Source organism: Girardinichthys multiradiatus, chromosome 23 (genome assembly GCF_021462225.1).
Source record: "Girardinichthys multiradiatus isolate DD_20200921_A chromosome 23, DD_fGirMul_XY1, whole genome shotgun sequence".
Taxonomy (NCBI): Eukaryota; Metazoa; Chordata; class Actinopteri; order Cyprinodontiformes; family Goodeidae; genus Girardinichthys; species Girardinichthys multiradiatus.
This window is the reverse complement of record NC_061815.1, coordinates 20,202,617-20,216,613: the sequence shown is the minus strand read 5'-3', so window position 1 is coordinate 20,216,613 and position 13,997 is coordinate 20,202,617. Positions and strand designations below refer to the sequence as shown.

Below are 13,997 nucleotides of genomic sequence, written 5' to 3'. Positions count from 1 at the left end.
CAATATATCTTAGAGGTTTAAAGCAGGGTTAGGTAATCTAATCTTAAGCTTTGAACATTTCAAAGAGCTCAATCTATCATCCAAAACTGGACAGCTTATGGCACAACTGCAAACCTGCCAAGACATAACTATCCACCAAAACTCACAGGCCAGGCAAGGAGAGCATTAATCAGAGAAGCAGCCAATGAAGGAGCTGCAGAGGGCCACAGCTCGGGTGGGAGACTCTATCACAGGGACAGCTATCAGTTATGCCCTCCACAAACATTGCTTTTACGGCGGGTGGAAGAAAAGAATCCTTTGTTTACACTAAGCCAAACAAATCCTGTTTGCAGTTTGCCTGAAGCAATAAAGGGGACACAATAAACATTTGCAAGCAGATTCTCTGGTCAGATGAGATCTAAATTAAACTTTTTGACCAACATGCATAACACTGTGTGCAGAAAATTAAAACTGAACATCATCCTGACCATACCATTGCCACTGTGAAATAATGGTGGTGATATTCAGGCTGTGGGGTTGCCTATCTTCTGCAGTGACATGGAAGCTAGTCAAAAATGATGGGAAGATGGGAGCTAAATGTGGGGCAATCCTGAAAGAAAACCTGTTGCACAATACATGAAACTGGGGCGAAGGTTTATGTTCCAACAGGAAATTGATCCTAAACATACAGCCAGAGCTGCAGTGGTTTAGATAAAAGTGAAAGGTGGTTCTACAAAGTTTTGATATTTATATACAAACAATTCAATCTGAAAAGACTCACAAAGAGAGTGTTGGCAATTAGAAAGGTTTAAATGATGTGAAATTACATTATTATATCTTTGGCGCTCGGACCTGGGAGGAAGACATGAATGCTGTGAATGAAATGAGCTAAGATGAACATTTGCGAGGCATAGATTTAGAAATGTCTTCCCCCTGATCCGACACTGGTGGTGGATTGGCAGTCAGGGAGCGATGAAGCCAGGAGTAGATGTGAAGGAAGGTGGTGGAGGTGGGGTGGAGGAGGGATGAGCTTAGCTGACAAGCGAAGAGGAACACAGCCGAACGTCCTTTAAAAACAAGGCGTTGGAAGGTGATTGGATGATGAATCAGGCGGACAGGATGCTGATTGGAAGGCCGGGAGACGCATTCTAAATTTTCGTTTGAACCCCATTTTTGAAAATTAGTATAATTTTCCTTCCACTTGACACATTTTCTACAATGTATCATATAAAATGTATCATATAAAATAAACTGCAGTGTGTCGAAGTAGCAAAATGGCACAAAGTTGACTTCTCTTCAAAAACTGGTCTGGCAGGATTTAAACCAAGCTTTTATGGCATTATGTGTTTAGTGCCACTTTTTGATTGTGGGCTTTAGTAAAGGCATTGGTGTCATTTAACAACAGTATTAAGGAATTTATTCAGCTTCTGTACCAAGCCATTAAAAGATGGTAATTGGAAAACAGCCATCACTTTGTTTTATCTAAGTGTGATGTGGTGACTGATGAGAATAGCAGAAAAACTAAATTTGATTAACCACATTTACAGTCAATGACGTTCTTGGTGACATTTTGACGAGGTATATTTTCGTTGACCAGAAACTTCAGTATAACTGCAGTCTGGGTTCCAGAATTGATTTAATTGAGCTACTTTGTTATCGTTCCTGTACATTGCTTTGGTTGTTTATTCTAAGACGTGGGTGTACATATGTTGCGATCAGCATGGCCAAATTGAGATCCACCCCTTTATAAGCACGGGGAAACCCATGAATGTGCTTTTCGACTAAACCATTCTAAATGTAGGTCTGCATATTTAGGGTCATTGTCCTACTAGAATATAACACTTAACCCAGTCTCAAGTCTGTTGTAGCCTCTAACAGGTTTTATCCCAGGAGTGCCCTTTATTCACCTCCATCCGTCTTCCCATCATCATTGACCAAAATTTCTGTCCCTGCTGAAGAAAAGAATGCCCACACCATCATACTGCCACCACAAGGTTTCCCTATAGAAAAAATTGACACAGATCCCCTTCTTTTACATGTTTGCTGTGTCCTTACATATGAGCTTAAACGTACAGCCAGAGCTATGATGGAATGGTTTAGATCAGGGTTGTCCAACCATTTGTGGTCCCAGGACGGATTTTGCTTTTTGTGTTCTCTATTATTTCTTAGTAAATAGGACCACATCTATCCAGTCACTTTTACTAAAAAACAGATTTTGATGCATCCAGATCTTCTTTTAATTTATTTATTGAACTTGGCTAAATACAGTAATTGTTTTCAAAGAAATAGGGACCTAAATCATACTCTAATTGCTTAGAATAGACCTTTTTTTTCAAATGGAGCCCAATTGCATTTCTAAATCGGATGCCTTTCTTTACATAAGGCAAATATGCAAACCCCATTTTAAGTTTGGAAAAACAATGATTTACACATCCCTTTCTTACGAAAACAATCTGACTACTTTATTTGTTTAATTTAAATATTGCTGCTTAGTTTATTTTTTGAGTGGGCAAAGAAAATTCACAATATAATTTTCATCCTTTAATTTTTTTAATTGTATTGTTTTGGCCCACAAATTCTTTTGAAGTTTGAAAAGTTCACCACTGGTTTTGATGAAAGCATATAACGCAACCAAGGTCCAGAGCTAAATCCAATAATGAATCTAGGGCAAGACTTAAAAATTGACATTCACAGACATTCTTAAGCCTGTGTGATGAAGGGTTTGCTATTTTGTAAAGAAGAAAACGACAATTTCAGTCTCTTGATTTTTAAAACTGGTGCAGACAAACCCCAAGAGACCTTCAGCTCTAGTTGTATCAGTTCTACAAACTATCAACTCAGATGGCTGAACGCACAATTTGTATTTGCAACATATTGTGTTGCCATGTATCATTTTGTTTCCAGTTCACAAATATGCTCTACTCTGTTGGTCTATCACATGAAATGATGATAAAATCCACTGATGCTCTTTATCGTAATGTAACAATATGTGAAAAAGTTTAAGGTTGATGAATATGTGTGCAAGGTTCTGCCCATAAAGGAACCAGTAACATATTCAGTTCTGTGAATTTCTGGGGTATGCATGCTGCATATTCAATTTGTAGCTGGGTTTCTCGTTTAATTGCGGATTTTGTGTATGACAGATCATCCAACCATTGTGTTTGCATTGTGTTTGAATTTGAGACAGCTGGTGGTTGGTTCTCTGAGACAGATACAGATGGAAGAACAACTAAATAAATAGCATGGTACAAACATAAACAGGATTGTCTGTGATGCTCCTTGAAATTGTCTCACTTAAGACTCTGATTGTGTCACATACACGAGAAACACGCAACTTTTTTCTTCCAGAGTGTAAACATCAGATCATAAAGCATTCTTAATGACTTTCACACAAACTCCTGCCAGCTCTTTAAATCATGCAATCTGAAGACACAAAGGCAGCTGGAGCGGTGGAAGAGGGGTTGGAGGAGGGAAGATGAAGAGTGGGGGTGGGTGGGCACATATGTCACCTAAACTACAGCTTGTCTGAATAACACGGAGCATCTTTACTGTTAATGTTACAGTCAGGAGCAAATGTTTCTGATAATCTGATCATGCACTCATGTTGAAATTGATTTTTTTGGGAGTTTTCTTCATTAAACTGGACTCTTACTAATTACAAACAGTTCTTTTGTTTAAGTCTTATTTTTTAGGTAATTATCACTTTTATTCACTCTCCTTACACATGGCAGGTCACAGCCAATCTTTTAGCTAATTTGTAACCCAAGCACACTGCTCCCCCTTTCACATTCACTGAGCCCAACCTCCTCCATAACATGTGGAGGCAGAAGACACAAGCCGGTGCTTGACTGAGCCCTGAATGCTCTTTGGTTGTCACACTTTTCCCAAACGCCTTGCAGCTGCCTCCTTTGTGGCCCTCTATGGGAGGGAGGGTGGGGGGTCTCCTTAGCCTATTCTTTGAGCCTCCTGCTGTTGCCCTGGACTCAGATGGGCTCACAGAGACGGAGTGTGGCCCAAACAATGGCTGACGCCATGACATCATGCCTTTTATTTTGATGAAATCCTCATGCAGAGATATACGATGGGATTCCATCGCATGGAGCACAACAGGGAACAGAGGTCCAAAGAGGGACTTCTGGTTCACTTTCTGTCTTTATAGGTATAAAAAAAATTACTTTTTATGTAACAGGGTTAGGCTTAGGGCTTTAATTTATTCAAAATGGAAAGAATATTCTGATTTAACAAATGATCATTAGGGCTACCACAACTGTATAATTTCAAAGAATTTATGTTTAGCATTTTTGAGATTTATATCTTATTTCTTAAGTTGATGAGAGTATCTGGGAAGTCTTACTTAGTTCATGAATTTGTAGTTCCCATTTCCCCTGGGTAGAAATATGGTGCAACACAGAAGGCGATTTCTTTTAGCCACTCTTCAAAATGGAAAAAACACGAGAAAACATCCTGTTTAGGCACTAACCTTTTAAATGGTAATCAGTGCCTTCCTGTTTCACACAGACCCATCTCTTTCAGCCACTCTTCAAAATGGGAGACAAAATAAACTTTTGAATATAGTCCATGACTTCCTGTTTCCTTGGGGAATAGATATGATGTGACACAGAGGACAATTAGCTACTGTTAAAAATGGGAAAGAGAAGAAACAACCCAACCCATGTGTTTCTGTTCGGTCTTTGTTTTACTGAGTTACGCTTCAGCTAGGTCTGAGAGGACAACAGTTTTGTTTTTAAATACATGTAAGATTGTTTTTAAGTCTAAATGTTATGTGTGAACACATGATTTGAGCTTTTAGCTAATAAAAAAACATATATGTACCTATACAAGATGTCATAAAAGAGAGACAAGAGAACAATTTTAACTGAGTACAAAAACTCAATAAGATTTATTCACACATATAAAAACTCTTTAACAAACATTTGTAAAAATAGCTGTTATAAAGAAATATATTAATTTAGTCAATAAATATGTCAGAACATGGTCAAGCAGACACATTCGTCCCCAGTTTTAGTAGTTTTTGGGGTTTTGCTGCAGTACACAGTACAAAAACATGAGGTATTTCAAAGTTGGTTAACCCAACACGTCATGATCGTCAGTGATATCTAGGAAGGCAAAAAAAAAGGGAAAACGTTTTGGATTCTAATTGTCAACCTATTCAACTCAACCGAACATGAAGATTTTATGACACATCTACTTCTAGAATGGTATACACTCATTCCTAATCATATGCCTTTTTGGGCAATAGGTTTGCATTGCTTCCTTAACAAGTGAAGACATTTGATAGGTTTAAAAAAAGCATTCCTGAGATAACTAGTAGCCCTCTCATTTTGTTTAAAATGATTATGATTATCAAAAGCACTTGTCTTCATCAAAATAAGAACCCATCTTTTAAAGGAAGAATACGCAAGATTTTTTTCCTTAGCGTCTCCCTACTGAGGATCGCTTTCACATTAAGCGAAACGTAAATACTGCCTTATGGTAGTCGTCTAATCTCCCATCTGAAATGCTCAGGTCAAGTTATGAAGGATTGGTCAGCAGTCAAGTGAACTAGCCCCAAGCTACAGCACCTATTCTATCTGGTGATACCAGCATCACCATAAACAGGCAAATGGATCTGAACCATTTTATGTGTAGTGCTCCAAGCAGAGTCCCTTGGATTTTGGAGTCCAAACAAAGTTTGTATTTGGTGGGACCTCTGTCAGCAGCTGGGAGAGGTTGTGATGGGACTGTGGCGAAAGGTGAGCTGACCGGACGAGGTGTGCACAGGGATGGAGACGGGGAAGTTAAAAACGGTGCTGCTCTTGCTGATTGCTGGGCTTCCTGCCTCTGAGGAGCAAGTGGAGGACGCCAAGACCTGAGACTCGAACTGGAGGAGCTGACCCATGAAGCTGAAGTTGGGGGAGATGATGCTGCGACGCTGCTTGACGAATTCAAAGGCCTCGTCAAGTTTCACACGGTTGGTGCGCATGAGGTACGCGAGGCAGATGGTAGCAGAGCGGGAGATGCCGGCCTGACAATGCACAAACACGCGGCCCCCGTTATTTCTCACAGAGTCTGGGTGGAGGAAAAGAAAGAGAGAAGAAAATAAGGATCGCTGCAAACAGACAAATGCTGGTTACATATTATGTTATAACTTTGCTTCATTTTAAATGCGCTCATTAGCAAACAGGAACACAGTTAATAGCTGTGTAGAGTGTGAGCCAGTGGGGGTTACTCCCAAAGAAGGTATAATGAATGGACAAAAGAGGGGAACACACCCCTGCTGAGGGTATTGAAGTGGCAGAAAGACTGACAATGAGTGAAGAGAAATTGGCCTTTCTTCAGTCAAAACAAAGGGTGCTATGATGGTGTGTTTGTGTGTGTGTGTGGGGGGGGTTATTCAAGCACAGCCAGCTTCCCCCTACATAACTACTTGGGGCTGTCGCTTTGCAATTCATTATTTAAAAAAAGAACATCCCTCTTTCTACGCCTCAGGGGTGGCAATGATGTAACCACCATTGTGCTGGAGTGAAGAGCCAGCTGGTCACGTTTTGGAGGGAACATTTTTAAATTTCAAATGTAAGCCAGTCAAAGAAAAAAGGGAGGGAAGAAGGAATGGGGGAGACTGGGTGTTTGTTTTGCCAGCAATCAATGGACTAGTTAGCAAACTTTGCACTCACCGATGAACTCTATTGCCTGATTGAACCAGGAGCTGATGTCGGCTTTGTGGTTGTCCTCTACCGGGATGCTCTTGTACAGGAAGGAGTCCTCAAAGTGGTTGGGACAGTTGGAAGAGACGTTGATCAGGGCAGTGATCCCCAGCATGTCCAGCATGTCTTTTCTGGAAGCGTGGTAAGCACTGCCAAGATACAGGAATGGCAGGATCTCCACAGGGCCTCCCTGAATTAGAACAGAGCAAGAAACAAATCAGTCATCTGCAAAACAAGAAGTAGAAGAGAAGGGGAAATCAAAATTAAAAAACACAAACCTGATCATATAAAGGTGTGTTGCATGGACTGCACTTGGGGTCTGCACTCTCGGGGTTTCTGGCGCTCAGTGATAAACTGAGCCCTTGAGGAGGGGAGGCTTTGGCGCACATCTCTGGATACTCTGAGGAAAAACTGTCAAATCCACCTGAAAATAAAGAACCGAATACATCACTGAAGATCGCAGAGCAACGCAAAGGCGGATGCTTTTATTTATGAGTGACAACTGTTCATGCAGGCTATTTTCGAGCTCTGTTTACACCAGGACCAGCCAGAAAGGTGACAGCTGCAATCCGCAACAGTAAAGCGTCTAAATGTGTTCGTAACCAGTAACATGTCCTTACCTTGGAGAATAAACACGCTGACTCCACACGGGCTGCGACAGAGAGCAGTAACAGCCTGCATCAGCGTCCCGTCCTTCTTGGCCTGGCTGAGGTCCGTGCTCCGGTCGTCCAGCAGCACCACGGACTGGTACTCCCCGGACAGGAGCCGGTTCCTGGTGTCCTCGTTTGGGACGATGTGCTCCAACCCCAGCCCACCCCTTGCCCTCCGCCGGACTATGGTGCTAAAACGCACATTTGTGGAGCCGGAGATGTGAGAGGCGTTGAATGAAAGGAAGGAGCGGCAGTCCAGCACCAAGCAGCCCGGGACGTCGCCCTCCATTAGAGCACGAAGGGACGCGCAGTCGATGGTGGGAACTTCCATTATGACCATAGTAGTACAGCGGGTTATGAGTGTCAAATCCAGGTACATATAGGATCAACGGCAGGAGTATTCAAGCTCAAAGTTATAGAAAAATAATACTGCGGTCTTTGGAGTGTGTCCTTTGTTCCGGTTAGCTTCTATGAAAAAATAATACGGTAAAGCTCAAAGAAAAAATCTGAAACAAAAGTTTCAGGACTGGGTTTAATGTTCCCTTTCTTCCTTTTAAAGATCCAGGTAGTTTAGTTCCTTTTGAAAGAGTTAAAATGTTTAACGTCTCAAAGCCTTACTTCTGCCTGCGAGTTGTAGGAGGCAGTTTATATATGTATGAACAGGATCTGTGAATGAGCGCCGCCTCTCCTGGCGTCCCGCCAACGTCGCGGACGTCATCATGATCGTTCTGAAGTGCAACAGGGTACAAGAACGAGGGCTCGAGCACACCCGAGACGATTCTGCAAGAACGTCCTGCATCTCTCTCTCTCTCTCTCTCTCTCTTTCTCTCTCTCTCTCTCTTTCTCTCTCTCTCTCTCTCTCTCTCTCTCTCTCTCTCTCTCTCTTTCTCTCTCTCTCTCTCTCTCTCTCTCTCTCTCTCTCTCTCTCTCTCTCTCTCTCTCTCTCTCTCTCTCTCTCTCTCTCTCTCTCTCTTTCTCTCTCTCTCTCTCTCTCCCTTTTGTTTTTTGTTTTGAATTTGTGTATCTTTTCTATAACAAATAACACATATATAAAATAAATATAAATACAAATAAGACATTCAAAAAGTTGCATTTAAATATTGTGCTGTACATAATTTGTAATTTTGGATTAAAAACTTGGTAGAAGCCACTGTTTTGTTAAGAAATCTGTTTTTGAAGCTTTTGTTCTTTTCTACCTCAAGCTGTTTAAATGCTGAACCGCTGTTAGATTATGTACGTCACATTAATGGATCGGTTTTATGTGTTCTTTGTCTTTGTGTTTTTATCTCTGGGTTTTCTGTTACCCATCTAGTTAGTATTTCACTGTAATACTGTACAGATCCCAGAGAAATGGCGTCTGAATTTGTTGAATGCTATTTAGTATGCAAAAAAGCGACAAAAAAACTGATTTGAGATTACATTCAAGTTTTCATTGTGATTCTCAGTGTCTGCGTGTGGTTTAATCAATGTTATGCATACATTTTGGACTGAACTCACAAAAATATGTTAATTTCTAATAATTACTACTAATTTTTACATTTAGATTGTTGATACTAACTTTTTTATTTTTCTGGATTAAGGCTACTGCTGGTCTTTTGTGTTTAAGGTGCTGTTTCATTAAATAAATATTTGTTTATTAATATATTTACATATAGATACAAGTCCCACGTGTCTAATAAAAATCGACTGTATAGTATATGGCAGGAATAGTCACATTCAATTCAATAAACTTGAACTCTATGATGTATGATAATTGTCACATCTAAACTACAAGATCACTTGTTGTTTTAGGTCTCAGTACATTCCTCTGTCTTTAACATATTATATTATATTATATTATATTATATTATATTATATTATATTATATTATATTATATTACATTATATTATATAGCAATGATTTATCATACTATAATCATTAATTATGTTTTATTTAAGAAGAAAACAATAAACAGTCATGTTTGTTTAAGTAATATATAATCTAAATTATGATTTTTTACATAATCTTTTTACAGTATTTTTACAGACAGACTTATGACTGCTTATTTTAATTGTTAATTTAAATTGGTAATCTGTCAGTTAATAAAGAATATGCCAAAATTTCCATTATGTTTAGAATTTAATTGGATTCCTATTTTGCCTCTTCAGTAGAGTTGACAAATAACAAGATAATAAGTAAATATCTGGGATGGATGCCATAAAAGTTAATTCTTTGTTTTTATTAGTCTGTGGTACATAGTGTTCAATGTGGCGAAAGCAAAGGCTAACCATAAAAGTTAATCGCGGTATAGAAATCTGAAGTCCAGTAAATTTCCAGGCACCGAGAAACAAAACACTGGTGTACCAGGAAGCCAATGGCAGATGGAGATCTCTTAACCTCTTGGTTTTGTTTCACAAAAGAGATAAATGGGGTATTTCTTTTTTTCCACACAAAGATGAGAGAATACATATTTTTAAAGAAAAAACATGATTGCAGTCACTGTGGGAAACCCTTTTCGTTTGCTGGTGTGGCTTGCTGACTCAGACTAGGCAACACTCCTGTCTCAGAATACAGAAGATGTTATTGACCTGTTGACAAGGTGGATGTGTTGAAAATGCTTGTGTCTTCAAAGTTGCTAAAGAAGAGGGAATAACAGACCACGCTCCCTAGCAGACACATAAATGTTAAAATTATTATTTCCTGTTTCAAATATTATGTCTTTTAGCCAGTGAAAAATGTTACTGCTCAAAGTTTTAACCTCTGTGTTCCCCACAAAGATCAACTTCAAGTGTGTTTACTAAGCAGGCCATGATGTCGTTCATGCTTTACTAAAACCTGAAAATGTGTGGAATCCACATGTGTGCTGCCTCGGCCTCTGTTTTTTCAAGCAAATGAAAAATGGATGTGTTATGGTACAGAGGAAGTGGGGGAGGTGAAACCCTCTGAACAGAACGGTAACCAATCACAGGCGAGTGTAAAAACTCTCTGTCAGGTTTAACCTCACACTCCCGTGAGATGAGTCAACTGTGATGCACATGCTACAAAGCAAGAATGTTACACACTATGCATGGGAGGAGGACCGAGAAACGTCTGAAAACAGTCTGTACCCAAACATTTTGTTCTAACGGCCAACCCATTTCCCCAAAATCAGGAAGAGTTATGGTTAGGAAAGAAATTACAGACCTAGGGTGAAACTTTACAGCAAAACTATATCAGTGTCAGAATAGCATTTTTTTAGTGACATACACAGCAAAATCTTTGTTTTTCTTAATTACAAGTTTACAGGACCAAACAAATCTCTCAGGTTTCTGGTCTCATCTAAATCTTGTTCTTCAATATTTGTAAATGTTGGAATGCAAAACATTATATAAATGTGTGTGTCTGAATACTGAAACCGAGCTCTGAAAACAGAGCTGTGCTGTGTTGTCACCATGCTTTTGATTCCCTCAACCTTGGTCTGTAACCAGCCTGAGATCAGAAAGGGAAGTGAAAGAGCAAATGACAGAGACTCATTTCCTGTGGTCCAGCCTAGCTGTCACTTGCTGTCATCCCCGGCTTGTTTACTGTCATTGTTACTAGTGGCAACAGTTGAGCCATCACTGGGAAAACACAGGGTATGTACTGCCTGCAAAAGTTTAATAGCAGACTTGTAATTTGGGACAGATATATTCTTTGTTTCCTGGTTGTGGTGAAAATCACACTTTCTGCTGAGTTTGTGGATTTTCTGCACTGACATATACATTTTTCAAACATGGTATATAATTTCCTCACCTGCAACATTCGTCATCAAACCACCAAACAGAAAGGTACATTGTGTACAATACAATCTCTATTAATATAACACCAGCCATGTTTTGCAGTTTTGGTTGTGTTTGTTTTTGCTACACTGCAAACCTGGATTTTCTCAAGGCCGGTCTGAGGCAAAAGCAAACTAAAAATCTGCATAGGGTCCCAAAACCAACAGAGAGTCCCGTCCAAAAGTGTTATAAAGGGCTATCTTGCCATCTATACTGGCAAAATAAAACATGTGTTATGTAGATCTCAAGTTGGGGAAATTAAAGAGATTTTGTGGATCATCAGGTCTTGTCAGGTATTTTAAGTAATAATTTGCACTAATTCAACCTTGTCTTCAACCCTGTCAACCTTGTCTTCCTCTTTTGTAAAGACACTGTATATATATATATATATATATATGTTATATATATAAATGTTTTCATTGAGAGCAAAGTGGAGCCACAACAAAGTTCTTGTTTGTGTGCACAAACAAGCTGTTTTTGAAGCACGTGCAAAGCATTTTAATACTGCATGTGTATTGGGATCAAAGATGTGGAATACCCAATGTCTGCCACATTAGGGTGGGTTATCTTACTTTTGTGTTGTTGCTATCTTGCTTTTTTTAATTTTGTTTTTCATATTTAGAGTTAACTGATCATCTGAAAATTAAATTAAAATGCTCTGTTTGTGTCTCAACTGACAATGTTTCACCTAAATATTCAGAAATCAAGTCAAGTCATCGGTTTTACTTTTAGCTTTTAGCATCCGGCTTGCCAAGGTAGGTGAATCTTTGTCGGTGTGGGCAGCATAGCTTACTGTGAGAATGAGTAGTGTTCTTAATGGATGTACACTACCCACTTTCTCATTTAATGGTTTTCTTTATGTTTATGACTATTTACATTGTACGTAGATTCTCACCGAAAGCATCAAAACAGTGAATGAACACATATGCAATTATGTAGCAACTGAAAAATTGTAAAAGTTTAAAAATATGTTTTATATTTTACATTCCTAAATGTGGTTCTTGTTTGCTGTGATGACTGAAATATTAATCTTTGACCGTCTCTCAATGAACCTCTGGGAAGTTCTTTCAAGACTTTTGGGGAAACCTTTTCAGGTGACTATCTCATGAAGCTCACGGAGGGTGCAAAGCAGTAATCAAAGCAAAGGGTGGTTATTTTGATAAATCTAAAATATAAAAATGTTTAAAGTTTTTTCACCCCTTGTGTATAGTAAATAATTCCATGTGTGTTCATTCACAGTTTTGATGCCTTTGGTGAAAATCTACCATTTAAATCATCACAAATATACCGAGTCCCATTAAGTAAGAAAGTGTATCTAAAACATTTGACCGGTAGTGTATGCTGAGGTACTGAGGTATGTAGCTTTGGTGTGTAAAAGAGGTGATACTTGGTGATGCAGTGGAACTCTTCAACATGCCTAAAAAACCTGTTGCAGCCAGGCTTAAACAGGTAATTAAACTATCAATACCACACATTGTCAGTTGAGTAGGCTAACTGATTTCATGCTACACCTTTCTACTTGGTATACTCGCCTAAACTGCATCAGTAAGGACAAATTATTCATATTGCTTTTGCTTGATGTGTCCTATATGGATGTTTAAACATGCCTGACATATAAAGGGAATATTAAATTGATTTGGTGACTGAAGGATTTGGAACGGGGCCCCAAATCACATTATGTTAGAGCCTTGGCTGGCTCTATTTAGGACCTTCTGCACCTTCTTTGTGGGAGACTTCAGAGCATTTTATCTCTTGTCTCTCATTCTACAAATTCGAGACTGATGCCTCAAATTTTGCAGCAGCACACAAAAACGTTTCTGAAATTTGGCAATCACTGTGAAGAAACTAGGGATCCTGTCATCAAATGAGCTGTTTTTAGTGTTAATCACAGTTTCTACATGTGTGTAAACAGTGGGTTTAAACATTTTTGCTCTCTAGCTAAAACCAATAAGGAAAATCTACTGAAACCAAAGAAGTCACAACTGAAATTTAGCAAATTTTAGTGGAATGCCATGGAAACTGTGAGAAAAAACATTAAGTGCTGCCACAAAAAGTGATTTCCTTCTGAAACCTGAAATGACAGCTTGAAAGAAGAGGAACTGAAATTACCAGTTTTACCATACTGTGCAGCACATTGTGGGCCAACGGGTCAAGTAATTTCCCACCAACAACAACAATGATGGTAATGATAATAAAAAAAATAATAATAGAAATAAAAAACCTTTTTTAAGTTGAAAAATATATATAATTCTACACATCAAACCTGTTTAAAGTTTTTTTTAAAGTTTAAATGCTGATTTCAAAAAAATGTGTAGTTACTTGAAAGTATTTTTATTTTTTCCTACTTTTATTTAAGTTGACATGATAACAATTTTCTAGTTTGCCTATGAGTATTGGTGACATTTTCCAGACAAGCATACTGTTTGCTCCACAGTTGGACAGTCTGTTTTAGGTGACATGTTTTCATGTCCTGTTCAGGTTTTAGTATTAGATAAATTTCTGTTTAAAGATTCTAAAGTTTTCCTTACATTTCTGAATTTCATTTAAGCCAGTTTTATAGAATACTAGACATTTAAGCACAACACATTTGCTGGTTGGGTTTTGTACACAAATCATGAAACAACAAAGCGCTGAAGCTGCAATTCTGATATAGCAGTTTGGTAAAGGGCTATTTCAATTTTTTAGCATCTTAAACAGCTTAGATCAGTCGTATTTTACAAATTATAAAACCCCAAAAGTTGTTAAATCATGATTGGATTACCCCCTCTCTCAAAACAGAGACATTAAAACACAATTTGTGATGTCTGATATATTTCTTCTGTTTTTGATTTCTGAATGAATGTGCATTTATTAGTGCGTTTGTGATCGTTTTAACACCCTGTAGGCT

General features: G+C 38.7%; 1 protein-coding gene across 1 annotated transcript; it reads right to left on the bottom strand.

Annotated features, from left to right (window-relative positions):
* Window positions 1-4,849: 4,849 nt before the first annotated feature.
* dusp1 (dual specificity phosphatase 1) lies at window positions 4,850-7,960 on the bottom strand. Its single transcript, XM_047352604.1, has 4 exons — window positions 7,304-7,960; window positions 6,962-7,107; window positions 6,654-6,873; window positions 4,850-6,048 (listed from the first exon to the last, which is right to left on the bottom strand). Exons 1-4 carry the CDS (start codon window positions 7,710-7,712, stop codon window positions 5,693-5,695), a joined length of 1,131 nt encoding a protein of 376 aa, XP_047208560.1. The 5' UTR covers window positions 7,713-7,960; the 3' UTR covers window positions 4,850-5,692.
* Between the last annotated feature and the right edge of the window lie 6,037 nt (window positions 7,961-13,997).

What these genes read in the sequence shown, in the direction of transcription:
- dusp1 (XM_047352604.1), bottom strand. Translation starts at nt 7,712, where the DNA reads ATGTACCTGGATTTGACACTCATAACCCGCTGTACTACTATGGTCATA. An exon ending in CAGCGTGTTTATTCTCCAAG is followed by an intron (nt 7,108 to 7,303) that starts GTAAGGACATGT and finishes CTTTATTTTCAG; the next exon opens with GTGGATTTGACAGTTTTTCC. An exon ending in ACACACCTTTATATGATCAG is followed by an intron (nt 6,874 to 6,961) that starts GTTTGTGTTTTT and finishes GTTCTAATTCAG; the next exon opens with GGAGGCCCTGTGGAGATCCT.